Source organism: Ochotona curzoniae, unplaced genomic scaffold (genome assembly GCF_017591425.1).
Source record: "Ochotona curzoniae isolate NIBS_2020 unplaced genomic scaffold, NIBS_Ocur_1.0 contig_3819, whole genome shotgun sequence".
NCBI classification, from domain to species: Eukaryota; Metazoa; Chordata; class Mammalia; order Lagomorpha; family Ochotonidae; genus Ochotona; species Ochotona curzoniae.
In genome coordinates, this window is record NW_024466004.1 from 25,404,924 (window position 1) to 25,424,093 (window position 19,170).

The following is a 19,170-nucleotide window of genomic DNA, read 5'->3' on the forward strand; positions in this document are numbered from 1 at the left end:
AATGTGGGAAGACACTGATTAGACTTTTGTGTATTTAATTTTAGTTATATAGTCATGATTTAGCGGGCTTCTATTGGTGGATTTGAAGCAAGCAACTTTCAAAAAGTAAAAATGGATGAGCTATAGGGCGGTGAATCTTATCAAACACCAGGGACCTCCTTCCTGAGGAGTGGTCTGCCTATGTGACCTGCTAGGTGTCCTGCCAGGTGTCATGTAGACTATCAGGCTTGGAGTTGACACAGCCGCCAGCCAAGCCATTAAGGCAGGAATTACAAAAGGCAAAAAACATCTAAGTTCTTCATTCCCCCCCTCTTTCTAGTAACTAATCAAATCTTTGATTCAGTAACATACTTAGTAATACAATTAACAATGTACAAGTATTGTTGGAAATATTAACATTCAAGAATCTCTTAGTACTAAGATGTTACATGTATAAAAGACAGTTTTACCAGGAACTGGAGACCCTAACTGCCTATCATCCCATCTGTGTATTTAATTTTAAAAACCTTATTTTTTTGTCCTACTGTTCTTTGTTTTGGTCTTTTACATTTTGGGAAACAACAATACTGAAACATACAAAGGAAGCAATTCTGTTCTTGCTTTTATTTTCTTAAGGCTTACAGTTAAGCAAGATTTACACCAAGAAATTAGACCAATAGTGAAGTCAGTGGCAGCCTTTACCAAAACGAGGCTGCTGGTTTTTTGCACACTGGTCATAACTAATGATTGGCATTTCAAAGTGATTAAGTTGCAGAAAGAAAAGTATCTAAAATCATAGCTGAACATTACCTGTTACTTGATTAGCTGTTCAAAATGATCTGATTAAGACACATATTACAATGCAATAACACAGAAACAGTTCATTAAATGCTTTAAAATACATGTTAGTTTTGTACTAGGCTATTAGCCAACCTCATTTTGTACCTTGCTATTATACCTTGACTATTACACAAATATAACATATATAAAAGCAGAATAATTTTCCCTTTTGAAAAGCTGTTGTGCTTGCAAATGTAACCTCAGTATCAATGCAATTTAAACAACAAAGTAGTCTTGGCTACAAAGGAAGGATGAAGAATGTAACCAAAATAATTATGCAAGCTATCCATAGTGTAAATCAAATAAAGGACCATTCTCATAATTATATTTCAAGGATAAAATTCCAGGAACATGGTAATTTTAATTTCCCTTGCATTCAAAATTTATGTTCAGGGTTCTCATGATTTAAAAATTAAACTTAGCTACAATTAGAACCCGCATTATTCTGTTGTAGATTTTGTGCACAGCATAAAGACTACACCAATTCTCTTTCTGTGAATAAGTATTTGTCTCTGGGAAGAGGTAAGTATGTGAAATTAGGCAGCAAGTCAGATATTAACAGTTCCTGAAGGCCATATGAGTTCCTGCCTAGGTTCATTGGGAATTGTTTTTTGTTTCCACAGAGTATCTGTACAACTACTACTGCATTTTTGCACTTTTTCTTCCTGGCTTCATTCTGTTGGGTTTTGACTGAGGCGTGGCAATCCTATATGGCTGTAACTGGAAAAATTAGAACACGGCTTATACGGAAGCGCTTTCTGTGCCTTGGATGGGGTAAGCATATTAACCCAGTACTCTCACATTCTCGTTAAAATAATGTTGGGCACTTAAACTTTGAAACAGTAGAGAGTGATCATCCTCAGGCTACTTTGATTTGATACATGGAAGAGGAGATATATGGAGATGATCAATTTTGAACATCCATTTTAGTTGAACTTTAAAAGGGAATATATATTGAATACCCATGTAGTACTCAGTTAATCAACAGTGCCCATGTGCTGTAAGATGAGACCAGAGGTATAAATAGACAAAGTGACTTTTTCTGCTTATGCTTTTGGAAAATATAAAAATGTAAATAGTTCAAAGAATGACAATTCAGTAGATATACACTCCCTTCAAGACAATTTTAAAGAATCCTAGAAATCTTAAAACATACTTTAAAAGAAGTCTTCATTGAGCAGCTGTTAGAATGCAGTGATTTAAGCCGCCATTTGAGATTCATATCAGTGTGTCAGCTGAAATTCTGGCTCCTCTACTTTGTTTCCAGCTACCTACTGCTCTGGGAAGGCAGTTCCTGGGCCATCATTGCTGCCATTTGAGGGGTGAGACAATAGATGGAACAGAGAGACAGGCTGTTTCTGTCGCTTCCTATCTCTGAGTATCAAAGAAATGAAATATATCTAAAGCACAATAAAATGAAAACAAGCAAGTATGAGTAGTAAAAAGTCAAACTTCTGGTGCTTGAATTATAAGATTTCCTATGGGTATTTGGAATAGTGGTATATGCATTACGTTACGGAACACTGCAACATAACGAATTCAGTAAAGAAATTTATGTCCAATTCCACGTATTTTTTTGCCCACAGACATATTTATCTCTGCTGTCCTTCCAGTATAACCACTCCCTCCACCCCCATTAGGTACAGTCCCCTTCAGGTTGAGAGGGAAAAAAGAAAAAAATTAAATAAGATGAAATAGTGAGTCTTCATCTCCATGATGTTATCAGACTTGTATCAGGGGTATTCATGTGACCCTAGCATGGCGCAAAAGAGTGTCCAATATCTTCCTGTAGAAATGAATCCTAGAGTATGACCCATGTGGTTCAAATGGGAATATAGTACAGATTAGATCGTATTTACCCATGAGTAGTAGTAATAACAGTGATAAAAGGGATATTAACAATCTCAGTTGATCATATGCAATCAGTGTCTCATGAATTTCTGATTCATTGTTTATATCATAATATCTTACTGCATGTGCAGTATAATTCATAGGTATAATTTTTAGATTTGATATCATATCATCTAATATAACCCATCAATAAAAAAGTCAAAAATTACCTGCATGATGAAGGAAAAGGAAGTAGAGAAGGAGGCAGAGATCAACACAGAATTTGTTATAAATGTGAGCAACACTGTTTTCTTTTTTTAAAAAAGGAATGTTCCATCTAGTTCCTGTTGTTAAACCTCAAGAAGTGACATGATGTCAGTAGAGAAGGATCACAACACAGAGAGAACAGCAGAACTCATAGGCTCTTTTTGTTGCTGCATTGCAATTTTTTTAAATCAATTTAATTACTTCCATAGGAAGTAATTACTTTCAAAGGAAATGCAAGAATATGGCATGATAAATTTTTCAACCTGAAAGGCAAAGATCTTTCTGAATAGAAAGCATGAACACTGAGAAAACTGTAAATAGTATAAATTAGAAGTTCTGCTGACCAAAATACAGTGAAGTTTCAGTAAACTTGAAAGAGTTAAGTATGGTTTACAAAAGTGTGGACCAAACGATGTTAGGTCAGAATTGAATCAGGTCAACAGGTCATTGAATTCCCTGTTCCCACATTGTTGTTCAATTAGGTAATCAAGAAAGAGATAAATGAAAAGAACAATTTGATAAGAGTCAATATGTGGCCCACTGAATATTGTACTTCTTTGATATTCAGTCACATCAGAACCTGTGGTTTTTGCCTTTCTGACTTTATAACTATAAATTCCCTTCATAACAACGTAAACCCCTAGGGGAAAAAAATAACTAAGATATACTAAATCTCTGTTATTACTTCCCTTGAAACTCATGCCAAATATGGTGGTAACCTAGCAACATCAGAGAAGTGAACTAAGTTAAAAACCCAGCTGTCCCTCTCATATTTTTGTACCGAAAGAAATTTTATAATGAAAATACAGTTTATGAAGTAAGCCATCCCGAAGTGGCTGCTCTGTTTTAAGCATGTGGAGTGTGCCCTGGCTTTTCTCAGGTCACTGCCCAGGGGTCACAGCTGGCTATGAAATCTGACATTGTTTCTCTTGCAGGTTTACCAGCATTAGTAGTGGCCACATCAGTAGGCTTCACCAGGACGAAAGGATATGGCACTGATCACTAGTAAGTCCATCCAGAGTGATGAAGCATGCTAGTAAATAAGCACATAAGGAAATGTTGTTGAGTCGTGTTTGGCATTCCAGATGTCTTGCATTTTGTCATGGAGTCATTGGCTATATTAACCTTACTGAGGAATGATAAGACTGTGTAGGTGCACAAGATTTAAGGAATAAAGGCCATAGCACTCTTTAGAATTCTTGCTTTAATATTCCATTTCATGGTAAGACCAATACAGTGTTTTAAACATTCCAATGTTCAGTGTGCATGTTCAGTGTCAAAAATATTTTAGAACTAGATAAGTACTGATGTGTTTTTCTTTAGGATAATTCAGTTCTGGTATTTCTAATTTTATTGATGATAATTTATATTATTAGCCAGCTTTTGCTACAGGGATTCAAATTTTGTTGCTATGTTAGAGTAATAATTCTAAAATTTGTAAATCAGGAAACTGACAGATTCTGTATCAAAAAATTCTTGGGCTGTGGAAGAAATTAGAAAGGAGGAAAGGTTCCTTAATGCCAACCCATTTATGCCTGAAATGATGATAAATTCTGTGACAGTCTCTATAGTGAGGTTTACATTTAATCAAATTTAAAACAATGACTTTTTATATTTTACTGTGTGTGTTCTTAAATTTCCAGAGATAACTAAAAATGATGCAAGAGATGTGCAGCTTATTAAAGGCATAAATTTCAAAATGTGATGTTCTGTTTAATCATCCTTGGATTCAATCCCACTTAATTAGGCTGTCTGATTTGTTCATCGAAATTGGGAGCATGTAAAGGGATATCTCTGCACCTGCATAACCAAGCGAAATATCTAAAGAGTTTAAAAACCTAATGTTATAGCACTTGCTGTTCTTGTGAAGTATGTACTACTGAAAGAAAAAATCTGGTACCCTGCGTAATAGAACTATAGTGCCGTTACTTTTATTGCTTTCTACAAAGGTTTATTTTAGCTGGAATCCACTATTTAACATCACTATGATGGAAATATGGAAAGAAGTAGGATTGTAGATGTCACAGTTCATATTTTCAAGGAGTTTATAAGTTGAATACAATGCCATGAATAATGAATTGATTTTATAACTAACTTTTCTTGATAATAGTATAAAATAACTTAAAAGATATACTATACCTTTGTTAGTATTACTTAAAAGATAAGGAGAATCTCAGCTGTAAGAATAACTTACACAAAATACAGGAAACATTCACTGATCATCGCAGAAATACCAAAATATGTGTTCTGTCAGACTAAGTTCTTTTTTCTCCAAGAATTTTATTTCAAAAACAGAGATTTAATTACCTAACCCAAAGTTGGAAAGTACAATTTTGTCTATTTACTATTATGGCAAGGAGCAAAAACTAAATAAAGATTTTGACCACACATTCACACATATTTGTGTGTGTGTTTGTAAATACAGGTATGTAAGTATGCACGTAATATATATGTATGTGAAATTTTTAATTCGGTGTAACTTACATTGAGCAAATTCACCTGCTAAATGAACAGTTCTGTGAACTTTCATGAATGCCTAAGTTGTGTAACTACAACTAGAATCAATAAAGAACACTTTATTAAAACATCTGTGAAACAACCAATACCAAGAATTCTTCTTAAAGGTAGCCTGCTGATTCTGTGACCAAAGAAAGTACTGAATGGGTCAAATACAAAGAAAAAACACTTGCTTGAAACAACGGGTATGACTTTGCATCCGCAGTACAAAAACAATAGTCACTCACATTTTGCTCCAGACAAGTTTCCTGGGTCATGTATATGTAAATGTACTACTCTGCAAAGTCTCTCTTGCCCTGTTTCTTTCCCTGTTCTATGAGAGAAAGAATGTTTTCATGCAAATTGATCATCACCTTTCTATCAAGGCAAACCCACATCTCTTGGTGAACTTTATTACAAAAACAAACATTCTTGTAGATTTAGTTTTATCCAAAAATTTAACTGTAGTTAATTTTCCTGTTAATATAGGAATAAAATTACAAGATAATTCATTCTTTCCAGTGACTGCCTTTTTGCATTTCTCCTGAAATCTCAGTGGGCTCAAGGAAGAGCAAGGAAATGCCTGGTGTAAAAGTACACTGCTATTTCATTAGAATATGGTTGTATTAGTCGCAAGCATATTGTTGTTCCTCAAAGGAAAACTTAATTCTGGATACTGTGAATGCTGATATTAATAATCAAAGGAAATGATTGTTCCAAAGCATGTTTTAATTATGCAGATTGAAAAAGAAATATATACACATGGTACTAAGCTCACAATTTCACAAGCAATGTGAAATGAGATGTAGATTTCATTCTATGTTTTAAACAATTCAGTTCACTTTCTCAGAGGAGTTTTTATATTTTAAATAAATTATCTATATGTAAATTAATTGTTGACATTGAGCATTAATTTTGGTTTATATGTAAATAATATTGTAAGATTAGTCAATCATATTTTATAATTGTTTAGTGGCATATATATGTATTAGTTTATATGCATTTGTTCTGCATATTTGACTTAAATATGGCCATTCTTGTAATAAAATAAATATAGAGATGTCGCTGTAAAAGGGTTTCAAATAAAGTCTTTCCACTATCTGAAGGTTAACCCTTCAGATTAAAGATCCTTTTTAGGGAGAGGTAAGTAGTATTTCTCATTCATGAAATGATTGAATTCTAGCTTATTCCATGTTTTCTACATTTTTTTAAATTATGAATCTTTGAACTATGCCAAATTTCCGAGACTAACCATATAATCAAGGTTATATATGAAGCACTATTTATCGATCTAATACTTATAACTAATTTTTGTTAGTTTTTATCTGATATTCTTTTCAGCTGCTGGCTGTCTCTCGAAGGAGGACTACTGTATGCTTTTGTTGGACCTGCAGCTGCTGTTGTCCTGGTAAACATGAAAATCAGCTATTTTATTTTCTTAACATCAACAACAAAAAACCTTTGATCAGTTAGAGTTACATTTTTGATAACATGCTTATTTTGTAGAAAATTTAAAAATTTCACAAACTATTACTCTGATTTGAATTTCAATTGCTTTCGGTCTTTTGTTACTTTGAATATTCTGATTTTGAATATTGAAAAATAATAAATGAGTATGGTATTTCTCTTAAAGTAATTTCATTTTTATGAGGAAGAATGATGCTACCTGTTCAATGTGTAGAAGCTCACCATTTATTATTTTACTTTTACACAGTTCTGTACAGGCTAAAAATTTATTTGGAGATCTCTTTAGGGCTGCCTCTTTCAAATATCAATATCTGTTTATCATCTATCTATGTGTCTATCTGTATGGTAGGTTTCTCAAGCTCTGTGATACTGACATTTTGAAATAGAAATTTCTTTGTTGTTGGAGCTTGCTGTGTATTTTAAGATATTCAGCAGCCCACTCCTCCACCCTCTATCATACTAGTAGCATCCTCCAGTTGTAGCGATCAAACACAGTCTCCGTACACTTCTCTTCCTGATAGTTAAAATAAACTCAGTTGAGAACCATTGCCAGATGTCATGCATAAGAATTTAAGCATTTGCTTTTTGGATCACAAACAAATTCAAAAATTTTTGTTATAGTAGTCTGCAGAATTTTCTTCTCTTTCTCTCTTTTTGTGTCTTTGCCTTTTCCTTTCCCTTCTTTCTTTCTAACTCTGCCCCTCCCCTTTTCTTTCTTTGTCTGCCTCTCTACCTCTCCCCCATTGGTTGAGTTATTAATTTTTCTTGCCAAAACAATCTGTGCAGAAAATAAGGGAGAAGAGAATGATCTGCATGAAATACAAAGGTTATACCACTGTGCAATTAGACTGGAAAATTAATCAGATTTATTTAACAGTTTTTAACAGCTGGGAGCATGTGACGTCTTTCTCAGCAATTCTGATGCTATTTTTTTTTCTTACAATAAAGTTTTTTCTCCCTCCTCAAAGGTATAACAGTAAGCAGAAATTGCTCATGATTCACCAGGAAACCAAGCAATACTACACAGGAGAATTGGCAAAGAGCACAGGGAATTCAAATCTAGTAGACACATTTTTGTCTGCTGCATTGAATTTTTATTTGATCAATGGGATTATTTTCCTAAGCTACACAGTTAATATACACATAGCCCTAATGTGAAGAAATAAAGATAAGTGTATAATTGAAACACTAAAGAATGGTCATTTGAATGATGATAAATTCCCTCAGGATTAAGATGCATATTAGTAGAATCCTTGGAATCCGTTATCTTGTAGTTAAAATAATGACAAATTCAATGATTAATCAGTTTTCTCTTAAGAGATATCCATGTATCTTTTAGTTCCATTTTTTTCTGAACTCTTTGAGCTTCCCTCATTGTGCATCTTTGTAGGTTTTTACAAATTTACTTGAGAAAATTTTCCAACTGGTTTCATATGCACTATTTTATGCAAAAGAATTTCTAAATATTCTGAAGAGAATCTTAGAAAGGAAATCATAAATGGTCATGGGATGTACTTGAAGAACTGCTGCCAGTGTCCATCTCCTTAGGGATTCTGGTGAACTGAGCAGATTTTGATTTTCCCTTTTGCCTAGAAAAGCATGGTGCAGCACTATGCTATCCACCCTGTGGTAGGTGAAGAATTCAGGCATTCAGTCCTCCCTGCTGTGGACAACTGACAAATCTGCAGTGCCTTTGGTGGCCAGGAATCATTCAGGCGTCCCACTATGAGATTCAAAGTGCTTTTGCTCTTAGGTGTAGGGTCAACCCAATTTACTCAATGTATTTAAAGCAGGGTTGACTTAGAAAAATTTCAGATTGAACATTACTTTATTCAGTGTTAGCTGCGAAGCATGAGATAAAATATACTTAATGTTCTTTGGAACATTGAGGTAACATCCCACTGTTAAATTGTTCCTTCCACAATTATATAAGAATTACGCTGCCTATCACTACTACTGTGAGTATACAACTCTCCAGTGATTGTAAGTTAAGGAGAATTTTCAGAGAAACAGGGTCCTGATTCCCTTCAATACCATTGAAAGGTCAACTTTGTTTCTGTTTGACAGGTCAACATGGTGATTGGCATTTTGGTATTTAATAAACTTGTTTCCAGAGATGGGATCCTAGATAAAAAGCTCAAACACAGAGCCGGGTAAGCTGCAATTGGTGGATTTTGAAGAAACTTTACCAGTGAATCCCATTCTCCAATTCCAGATCATCATTGACTGTATTTGACTGTGCTTTGGAACTTGTATGAGTGTGCCTGCTAAATTCTGCAATTTCATGTTTGCCATGTGCTGTTTTTGAAGACTATGATGAAAAACATAAAAATTACCTATTAGAGCATGAAAACATTTGGGTTTATGTACTTATTACCTCTTGTCAGATAAAAAGGCTAGATTTAAAATACTTCTCTTTAAGTAAGGGTTTTCAGTGCCTTTCCATTTATAACCACGAGGGCAGCAGATAGGTTAACACAATGTTGGTATGTAACCCTGATCTGAACTGGAATAAGCAAATCAAATTTTATTCATTAAATACATCAGAAAAATCTTCACTTGAAATAATAACTTATCAAACACTACTCCTGCTATGTTTTCATTCAATATGACACTTTGTATATAACTTACTAGAGTTATTCATAATTTTCACTTGTCCATTTTAGCCATTTTAACATTTAGAAAAGCATCTACTTTTATCTCACTATTATTATAAAAGCACTCTATCTAATGACTTAATAATGTTTCATATGCAAATTGGTATCAGCTTTTTCAGTGTATTTCATCACTTCATAAAAATGTGTAGATACTTGAATGAAATGTTAATTCCTTGGATTTTTCCCTTTGCATTTTTTCTTTAAAAATGTCTCATAGCTTTCTCTTTTCTTTTAAACTACACCTTCATTCAAGACATGCTTTCATAATTATTCCCTTTCTTTTCGTAATTTATGGCACTATTTTATATTAATAGTGTTTGACCACCCAGCAGTGAAAATTTTTAGGTGATTTGTATTTTCATTGATACATGATTTGTATTTATGTTATTATTTATAAGTTAACCCATTTTTCTTTCCAGTAAAAAACTAGAGTTAAGTGCCTTCAGTGTAAAAATTTGATATCAATTAATATCAAACATTAAAATCGCAATGGTATAAAATACAACATTGGTATTTAATTTTTAAATGGGAGATTGCTTCCCATTTTAAGTCCTTTGTTTTTGGAGGTGAAATGGTATCTTTGGTAGGAAGACTTGGACTTGGTAGAGATGCTGAGCTTCCTATGGCATTTAGAAATGACTTTTCATGTAGTGACTCTCATTATTCTGCACCAACTGTGGTTGCATTTGAAGATGTAACTCCTTCGGCTATCTCCCTACAGAATAAGTTTGTCATACCAAGTACTGTATACAAAAACTCAACTCCACAATAACAATGGGATTGTTACTGGTTAGGATAAAGCTTTTATAAATGAAACAGAGTATTTCTTGGTACCCAGCTCTGCAATTTCCTTGCTCTGTGTGTGTATATTTGGGCATTTTGTTTCACCTCTCTGGTACTCAGTCTCCTCATCTTCTGAATTGGGAGCATTATATTTTCTGCATTTTGTATGTGAAATACAATGTATATACGATATTCATTAGAATCTCTAGCAAAAGGCAACAAGCAATGGAAATTCTTGAGTTGAGTAAAATGACAGGTTATTAGTGAAGGTTTCTATTATCCATCAAGCATCTGTGACTACTAAGACATTAAGGAAAGGAAAAGTTATTATCAAAAAGTGAGTGTGATGCTGGTGTTTTGTTACATTCAGTGTCACTGTGGTTTGCTTTGGCTTAGCTTGCTCCATCACATTATGAATTTAGAAAATTCTCATTTCAGACTACATATGTAAAAGGACAACTAAAATGCTCAAATCTCTAATGCTAAAACTATTTTTAGCTATGGAATTTGCCTCACTAGCTGCACTAACCTCTGATTCCAAGGCCACTGTTGAGAAACAGAAATGTCTGTTGTATAAAGGCAGAATGCTTGTCACTGTCAAAAGCAGAAAGCAGCTTAACAAATTAATGAATCCAGGTTTTTGAAAGTATTTCTACAACATCAGATGCAATGTCAAGCTAATAAGTGGAGATTAAAATTTGCTTTCTGTTACAAAGTGTTGTTGGAGGAACCTTTTTTAGAAGCTGACTGAAGCAGAGAAACAATGAGAAGAGTAATAAACTTTTCAGTGAAGAACAAACAGTAAGAATTAAATAAATAAACAGTATCAGGAAACTAAATGATTACTTAATTTATCTCTGTAACTGTAAAACTGATCATTTAAGATTGCTTGAAAGTACATGTATTCACAGCATTTCTCTTGGAACTGTGGTGTTATTTAGCACTAAATATGTTCCTGATTCTTTCTCCTCTTTTTCCCTATTTCTTTGTTCCCTGTCTTAATTTTTACAATGAATGATTTGATATGGTCAAGTGCACAGCTTTTGTTTTCTCACTACTAAGGAATAAAAGTTTTGCTCTCTGTTTATAAATAAACCCATATTAAATTCTAATGCAGAAAATATATTTACCAAGGGACAATTTGTTATAAGTAATACTATATTTTACATAGGCCGTGGTTACAAAGAAAAAAAAAACATATAAAGTAACTTGTATCTTTTAGGACACACTAAACAAAATTTAATTTTCTCGAATTTTCTGCACTGATGCTTTCATATATCTACAGTTTGAAGTTGCTTTATCTTACCTACTTAAAATCAAGGAAACTAATTGCTAAGATTATCTGTAAGTCTCATGAGAGTTTTCCAAATGGAAGAAGATACATTCTATTTCCAATGAATTTTTTTAGAGAACTAATAATAAATTGGTCAAATAATTTCTTTTCCTATATTTGAGATAGGAACTAGAGCTTGTGTATTTTAAGATACTATTATAATAACTTATATGCTAGTATTATAATAATATAACAATAATCACCTGAGTAACCAGGACTTGAAGACACAGCAGTGAAATGACCCATGTTCCTAACTTAGCATCCTCGTGCAAACAGGCTAAAATGGAACAAATGCGCAATTTAATATTTGTAACACTGTTTGGGTTTTATTTTATAAGTACACAATTTCTTTTACAATAAGGAAACAATATTTTGATTTTCAACGTTACAACTCATGTAGCACCTAAACCACACATTTTTCACATTAATGTCTATCAAGTAAAGTAGGAAAAATGTTATGTGTTCAGGAAATTGGTTGTTTCTCTACACTGTTCACATCATCAGCACAAGCAAAGTGTGTCCAACCAGTCAGCATCAGGCATGATTTTCAACACCTAGCACTGATGAAAAAAGAATGTATAAAAAAAGTGATTAAAAATCTGTCTCAAAAGATCTCCAATTCAGGCAATAAACATTTAAATACTGGCTTAAAACTCACTGTTGGTAAATTTTGTACTTAAAATACAAATTTTCAGGCTAGAATGCTGACTTAAATCACACACTCAAAGTTATTTCTGGTTAATCTGTCTTTTCAATCTTATTTCAGAGCCTAGAAACAAGGCATCTGTAAGTTGAAAAAGATAGATATCTATATTCCAAACATAAATACTAAGTAGCCCATCTTCTATGGTAAAGAAAATAATAAGTTATCCCATGTAGTTTAAAAATGAATCATATCAGACTTTGAAAAGATTGAAGAAAATTAAATGTATAGTTAGAGTAGTGGCCGTTATTTGCCAAAACAATCCAAATTAGTATGAGATTGGGGTTAGACAGCTAGCTAATGGGTAACCACTTTGGAGATAACGAGTCAGGGTTTCCTCTGGGAGTACATCATTTCAAACTAATGCCCAGTGAGGCATGTGTGAACTTCAGCTGGATGTACTATAGGTTATTCATTATTTTGACAGATTTAGAAACATGGTTGGCTGGTCCACATGGCCTGATTTGAACTAGGAGAGTTTTTACATCGTACTTCCCACATCCCCATCCAAAACTGAAAGCCTGGATTTTACTCATAGGTCCGCTAATACATCTGCTTCCTTCATAGCTTTCAGGCTTAGAATCTCATTAGAGCACCATTCATAAATATGCTTACTTATTTAAACATGCTAAATTATAAGAATATTACTTATCTCTTCTGCCACTTTTGTTACAGAAAAGGCAAAGCAACTCACTATAACATTGTGCTGAAAACCTATAGGATAAGAATGACATTTTACATAAAAACACTATAACATGGGGAATGGATCAGAGAAAGCTACTGCAGAAAACTATTTCAATGTGTTTGAATTTTGGTACCAGTAATTTGTTTTTGTTTTTCCTAATAGATTTATGTCTTAATAAACACGTCATTTTCCGTGGGCACTCTTCTAAAACAGGATGTGTATAAGCTTTTTTTTTTTTTTTTTACTGTAGCATGATTTTGTTTGTAGGATGTTATAAATGGAAATGTGGATTTAGTGCCAAAATCCTGTAGACCAACAAAGACCTTCCAAATGCTGTAAGGTTAGAGCCTACAAGTGTTCAGAAAGAAATTTTTGCTTAATGATTATGTTTTATTAAAGCAGAAAAAACCCACCAGTCCTTATTATCAGCTAATATTTCATCAAATTTCATCAGCCCCTATATTCAGATCATGTAAAACATGAATATGTTGATGTTATAATGAATTTCAAAATATGAGTTTGTTGATATAAAAGCTATTTTTCACAATTGAATATTCTAAGATATGCAACTTCTTATATTGAGCTTCCAAAATAAATGCTTATTTATATTTAGACGATTTCAACTAATTTACTTGCCTTCTGCAAATGTCAGTGAACATTTTTAAAACCAGTCTTTGCATGATTAACTATCAAGGTCTGAATAAAGGGTTTGCACTGTTTATCTATGCAAGAACACACTTATCAGTATACTAGACAACTTTTATCTAATGACACAAGGGACACTTGTCATGTAGATAATGGAAACAGCATTGAATAAAACAAGGGACCATAAATGTTACAAGATAGTATGTAGTGTAAATGCATCTGTTAACTGACCTAGAACATTCATTTTTGATGAATATACTTTCTGCATGAAATCATATTTTAAAGCTAACTTGCAGCAGCAACGTTTTTGGTGACAATTCAATATTTTGTTCTTTTTGTGGGTGTTCTGTTTGTTTGCAGTCAGATGAGTGAGCCTCATAGCGGTTTGACGCTCAAATGTGCCAAGTGTGGAGTAGTTTCAACAACAGCTTTGTCAGCCACCACCGCCAGTAACGCCATGTTAGTCCCAATCATTTACATCTTCTTGTTACAAATCTTTTACAGTGCATGTGAAAAAATACTATGATGGAAAAAATTCTGTTTGATAATACTAGAGCTAATGCAATACTTAAGTATTGCAATTGGCATTTGCCTTTGTAATTAATGTGGGATAGTTTATGAAACAAACTCAAATGTTACTGCTTAGTGGTTTCCAAGTTAATGGTCTTGGTGCCACATACAAGAATGACTCGTGGAATGGGGGTGTGGTTATGTCCTGGTGCACGTTGTGCAGCTGTGTGATGTTGCTGTCTCTGTTTCTCCACAGGGCGTCTCTTTGGAGCTCCTGTGTAGTACTGCCCCTCCTGGCACTGACGTGGATGTCTGCAGTTCTGGCTATGACAGATAAACGCTCCATATTGTTTCAGATACTTTTTGCTGTGTTTGATTCACTGCAAGGATTTGTTATAGTCATGGTGCACTGCATTCTTCGGAGAGAGGTGAGAAATACAGTGAGATTGAGTTGAATGACTATTTCTTTGCTAATACGCATGCTGTTGATTTTAATACCTTGATCTTCATATTAAAGCTAATGTCCTCCACTGGAAACTATTGTTGAATCAGAGCTGAAGGGAAACTTTAAGGCCCTAACCCTCTGAAAACAAATGAGACTGAAGAAAGGGTAAAACAACCCCAAGTGTCAAGAACCAGGGAGAGAAGATGCAGGAGAAGCCTTGTGGAATGATTGTGATGTATTAGTCTATTAGAGAAACTTGTGGCCAAGAGAAAAAGGTGCACTTTTTCAAAACAAAAAGTTAATAATAATACAATGATATTTCTTAAGCTCACTCTCTAGTTCATGCTTCTACATACCATACCATCTCTTTACAAATATTAACTAATTTTATTTTGTGTAGGACCTGTTGAAGATTAATGAACACTTCTTTTGATTCCATATCAAGTTATGGTCAAGGTTACTAAAAAGTAATAATTTTTAGTACAGATGCTTATGTTCAGGAATGCGCACAGTGGGGGATGATAAGCTGTAATGGTCCTTAATAGCAGTGGGCTGATAGTCATAGCAATTCTCAGATATATGATTGAGAATTATTTTTAACGGTGAGAGAAGAAAGAAATAGTCCTTCATGAGGGAAGACACTAACTAGTGTCAGATTAATCCAGAACAGCAAGAAGCATCAGGTTTGCATTGCTTAGGGTTAAAGTGTTGCTTTTTCACCTGTGAGAAAAATATTCTTAATGCTTGCAAGCACTGATACAGTATTTGTAAGGTTTTTGAGTCATGTTAGCATTTACTCTGTGGATGAGTGGTGACTAAAACATAGGCTGATATAGTGCGATGTTAGTGATTCTGACAAAACAGTTAATTATATCATTTTACATTATTTGGCTTGTTTGGAACGTTATTGTGATGTATGTACTGAAAAGAGGTGTGTGTAAAAGGGAGCAGACACCATGTACTTCCCACAGTGGTGTCTGAATTAGCTTTTACCTGATTTGCCAGATATGAAAACTAGTATTTCTGAGCTATTTCAACAAGATAACAGATGTCAGCAACAAACAGCAATAAACCCACAGGTGTATTCTAAGAACATTCTTTGATGAAGACAGAGTGGCTTCACATTACGGTTATGGAGGCTATCTCATTGTTTAAAAAAATCTACTGCAGTGTACAGTTGCCAAGGTTACTATTCACTCAAGTATCAGGTTTTTTATAGACCAAAGCAGTAAATGTTGAAAGGAAATTGAATGACATTTTGGGTTATGTCCTTCAACCGTAACTATCTTGTGGGTGGTCTGTGTTATTATCCCTAATATGTTTCAAGAGAAAATCTTACGGAAAAGTGCAAGCATCATGATTTTTGCACCTTTATGGGTTACAATGTGATTTTTTTTAAATATGAAAACTGTGTAGCAATAAAATTAGGGTAGTTAGCATGACCATCTTCTTCGACATTATGATTAGAACCTTGAACCTCTTTTGATTGACAATCAGGGATGAATTTCTTCAGATTGTCAAAGATATTTTGTGTAATGCTTGCAATTTTCAACAATATTAATTTGTTAGGTGTTAAATATTTTAAAATATCCCATCCCTAACCAAGCTTTTCTTTGTTGTTCTTGTTGATTCAAGAGATAGGAAGGGAGAAAGGAGGAAAGGAAGAGAAAAAGGGAGGGAGGGAGGGAGGTAATACAGAGAGAGGTAGGACAGACCTGGGTCCAGATCCAGGATGTGGAAACTCAGTCCAGGTCTACCAAGTTGGTGAAAGGGACCCAGGTACTTGGATCATCTTCTGCTGCCTTCCAGGTGTCCATTAGCTGGAAGATGGAACTGGAAGTCAGAGCCAGGATGCCAATTGAGGCTCTCCAATACAGGTTGCAAACAGCTTAACTGACATCATAATCACTAAGCCAAACCACCCACCCCAGGCATCTCTTTTTCTTCAAAAATAAGCCTCTAAACAGTCAAGGTTATAGACAGAATATGCAGGTTTTTCAGTGTCAGGTATTATAATGGCTTGCTATCAATTTTTTGCTGCTTACATGAGAAAAATTCTTGGCACAAAAATTATTGAATCTCATCAGAACTTTTTATTACCAGTTAAGTGGACTATTAACTGTCAAAGTATGATTTAAAAATAATTAAATCAAAACATATAACAAATGCTTCTGTTAAAATAAATGTCTCTAAATACATGTTTTCTCTATTGATGATGAGTAAAATTATGAATATTGTATCTTATAGTAGTACTTTCTCAATGATCAAATCAAATTAAATAGTTTTAAAGCTGATGAATTTATAGCATATTGTCACAACAGTCTTTAGTTTTTCATATTCACTTTTCATATTCTTGCACAGCACTTAAAAATCCCCTTTAATATTGCTATAAATACACAGAGCAGATTTTGATGGTAAGGCAAGTCTATAAAATTCCTAATACTGTTCCTGAAAAATCAAAGCCCTTTGTTGTACAAAAATCAAGAGTCAGTGGCCAGGCCCGGCGCGGTGGCGCAAGTGGTTAAAGGTCCTCGCCTTGCACGCCCTGGGATCCCATATGGGCGCAGGTTCTATCCCAGCAGCCCCGCTTCCCTTCCAGCTCCCTGCCTGTGGCCCGGGAAAGCAGTCAAGGACGGCCCAAAGCTTTGGGACCCTGCACCCGCGTGGGAGACCCAGAAGAGGCTCCTGGCTTCGGACCAGCATAGCATTGGCCGTTGCAGTCACTTGGGGAGTGAATCATCGGACGGAAGATCTTCCTCTCTGTCTCTCCTCTCTGTATATCCGCCTTTCCAATTAAAAAAATAATAATAAAAATAAATCTTAAAAAAAATCAAGAGTCATAGCTTAATGTGCCTCACTAGGCCCCCAAAAATTATTTTTTTAAAAAAGGATTTATTCATTTTTATTGAAGAGGCAGATCGGATTTATGGGGAGTAGGAAAGACAGAGAAGAAAGACATCTTTCATCCCACTGGTTCACTTCTAAAATGGCCTAAATGGCCACAGCTAAGCTGATCCAAAGCCAGGAGCCAGAAGCTTCTCCTGAGCTCCCACACAGGTCCAGAGTCCCAAGGCATTGGGTCATGCTGCACTGCTTTCCCAGGCCACAAACAGGGAAATGAATGGGAACTGGAGCAGCTGGAACATAAATTGGCACCCACTGGGCACTAATATATTTGGTCTCTTTGTTCGTTAGTAATTGTTCTCGGATGAGTTTAAAAGGCTTTGTGCATTTGCTTGTTCAGGATTTGTGTGCAGGAGGTAGCAGTACATAAAGGAAGAGGAGATACATACAGGAGAGGAAAAAGAAAATAGTAAGATACATTTTGAATGTGGTATACATGAAGCTTAATTCATTTACTGAGTGCTTTTGTATTTAATGAGTTCAATTTTAAGACTAAAATAATTTCAAATCAGGAATGAAGGAAGAGATGATAACTCGGTTGTTCCAATTCGGTTATATTCCAATTGTCAAAAAGCGAATTGGACATGCTTTTTAGAATGCCCTAAACTATTTGTTCTGTCTTCTGACATGATATCTGCATATTCAAATTTCTTAAATGGTACATTGCTGAAAATACAATTTCTTCTGTGATATTTTTTTCTTTTGCATGACTTTAGTATGCCTCTACAAACAGAGGGGGAAGAGGTGAGAATAATTTCAAAACCTTAACTGATTTATCATAACACATTTTTTTCAGCAACAAAATCTAAATCTTTGAAATGATTATGTTTAACAGCCAGTAGATAAAATCTAATAGAAAAAGTATGGGTGTTTCCTTCATTTATGCATCATTTCTTGATTAAAATTCATTTGGATTAAGCAGATAAGAACATGCAGTATTTACTGTTCTCCACATTGCCATGGAAATTGAAACTACACATGAGTTATGGAACCTTTGAAGTAGTTACTGTTGCTAGGAGACCACTTTCTGGGTTCCTGCTTGTTCTCTTCCTCTCTGTCTCTGGTTGATCCTGGTTCTGAAACAATGCTACAGCTTGATGTCAGACCAGGAAAATAACAAGATTGCGATACTAAATAAGCTACAATAAAGCCCTTCCACTAACTGAAAGGGAAAAGGAAAGCACTTAAATGGGTAATTCTGTGTGGGAGGATCCTGTGGCTGCTCTGTGGCATCAATTGCAGGGCCAGGCTCCTCTTTCTGTTTCCCAAGCACTGGCAGGAGGTCCACACAGCACCACCCAAGGTCCCAAAAATCTTTGAAATCCTGTGATGTTATTTTGTAGCAAAAGACTTTAAATAAACAGGAACTGTTTCTTTCATTGCCCCTTTATCTACCCACTTCCCTTTTGGTTACTTTCTTAAATTCCTTTATTTTATCAGTAGGAAAACAGATAAAATTATTTATAAACATGTGATTATGAATATATGCAGCATGCACACCTTCTTACCTATTTAATATAAAATACTCCCTCAAGGAAACTAGAGAGATAAATGGTAACAATAGTGGTGAAATAACAAGACAGCAATGTAAACAGTTTGTATTGCACAAGCACATTTCAAACACAG

General features: G+C 34.5%; 1 protein-coding gene across 3 annotated transcripts in view; it reads left to right on the forward strand.

Moving 5' to 3' along the window:
• Nucleotides 1-19,170, forward strand: part of ADGRB3 (adhesion G protein-coupled receptor B3) — a 687,263-nt gene that overhangs the window by 624,222 nt on the left and 43,871 nt on the right. For 2 of the 3 annotated variants that reach the window (XM_040983603.1, XM_040983604.1), the window contains 6 exons: nucleotides 1,443-1,593; nucleotides 3,852-3,921; nucleotides 6,754-6,820; nucleotides 8,947-9,032; nucleotides 14,046-14,144; nucleotides 14,452-14,623. In XM_040983603.1, the coding sequence (XP_040839537.1) occupies nucleotides 1,443-1,593; nucleotides 3,852-3,921; nucleotides 6,754-6,820; nucleotides 8,947-9,032; nucleotides 14,046-14,144; nucleotides 14,452-14,623 (645 nt within the window). The remainder of the gene's footprint in view (nucleotides 1-1,442; nucleotides 1,594-3,851; nucleotides 3,922-6,753; nucleotides 6,821-8,946; nucleotides 9,033-14,045; nucleotides 14,145-14,451; nucleotides 14,624-19,170) is intronic. The other variant, XM_040983605.1, reaches the window with a different exon arrangement.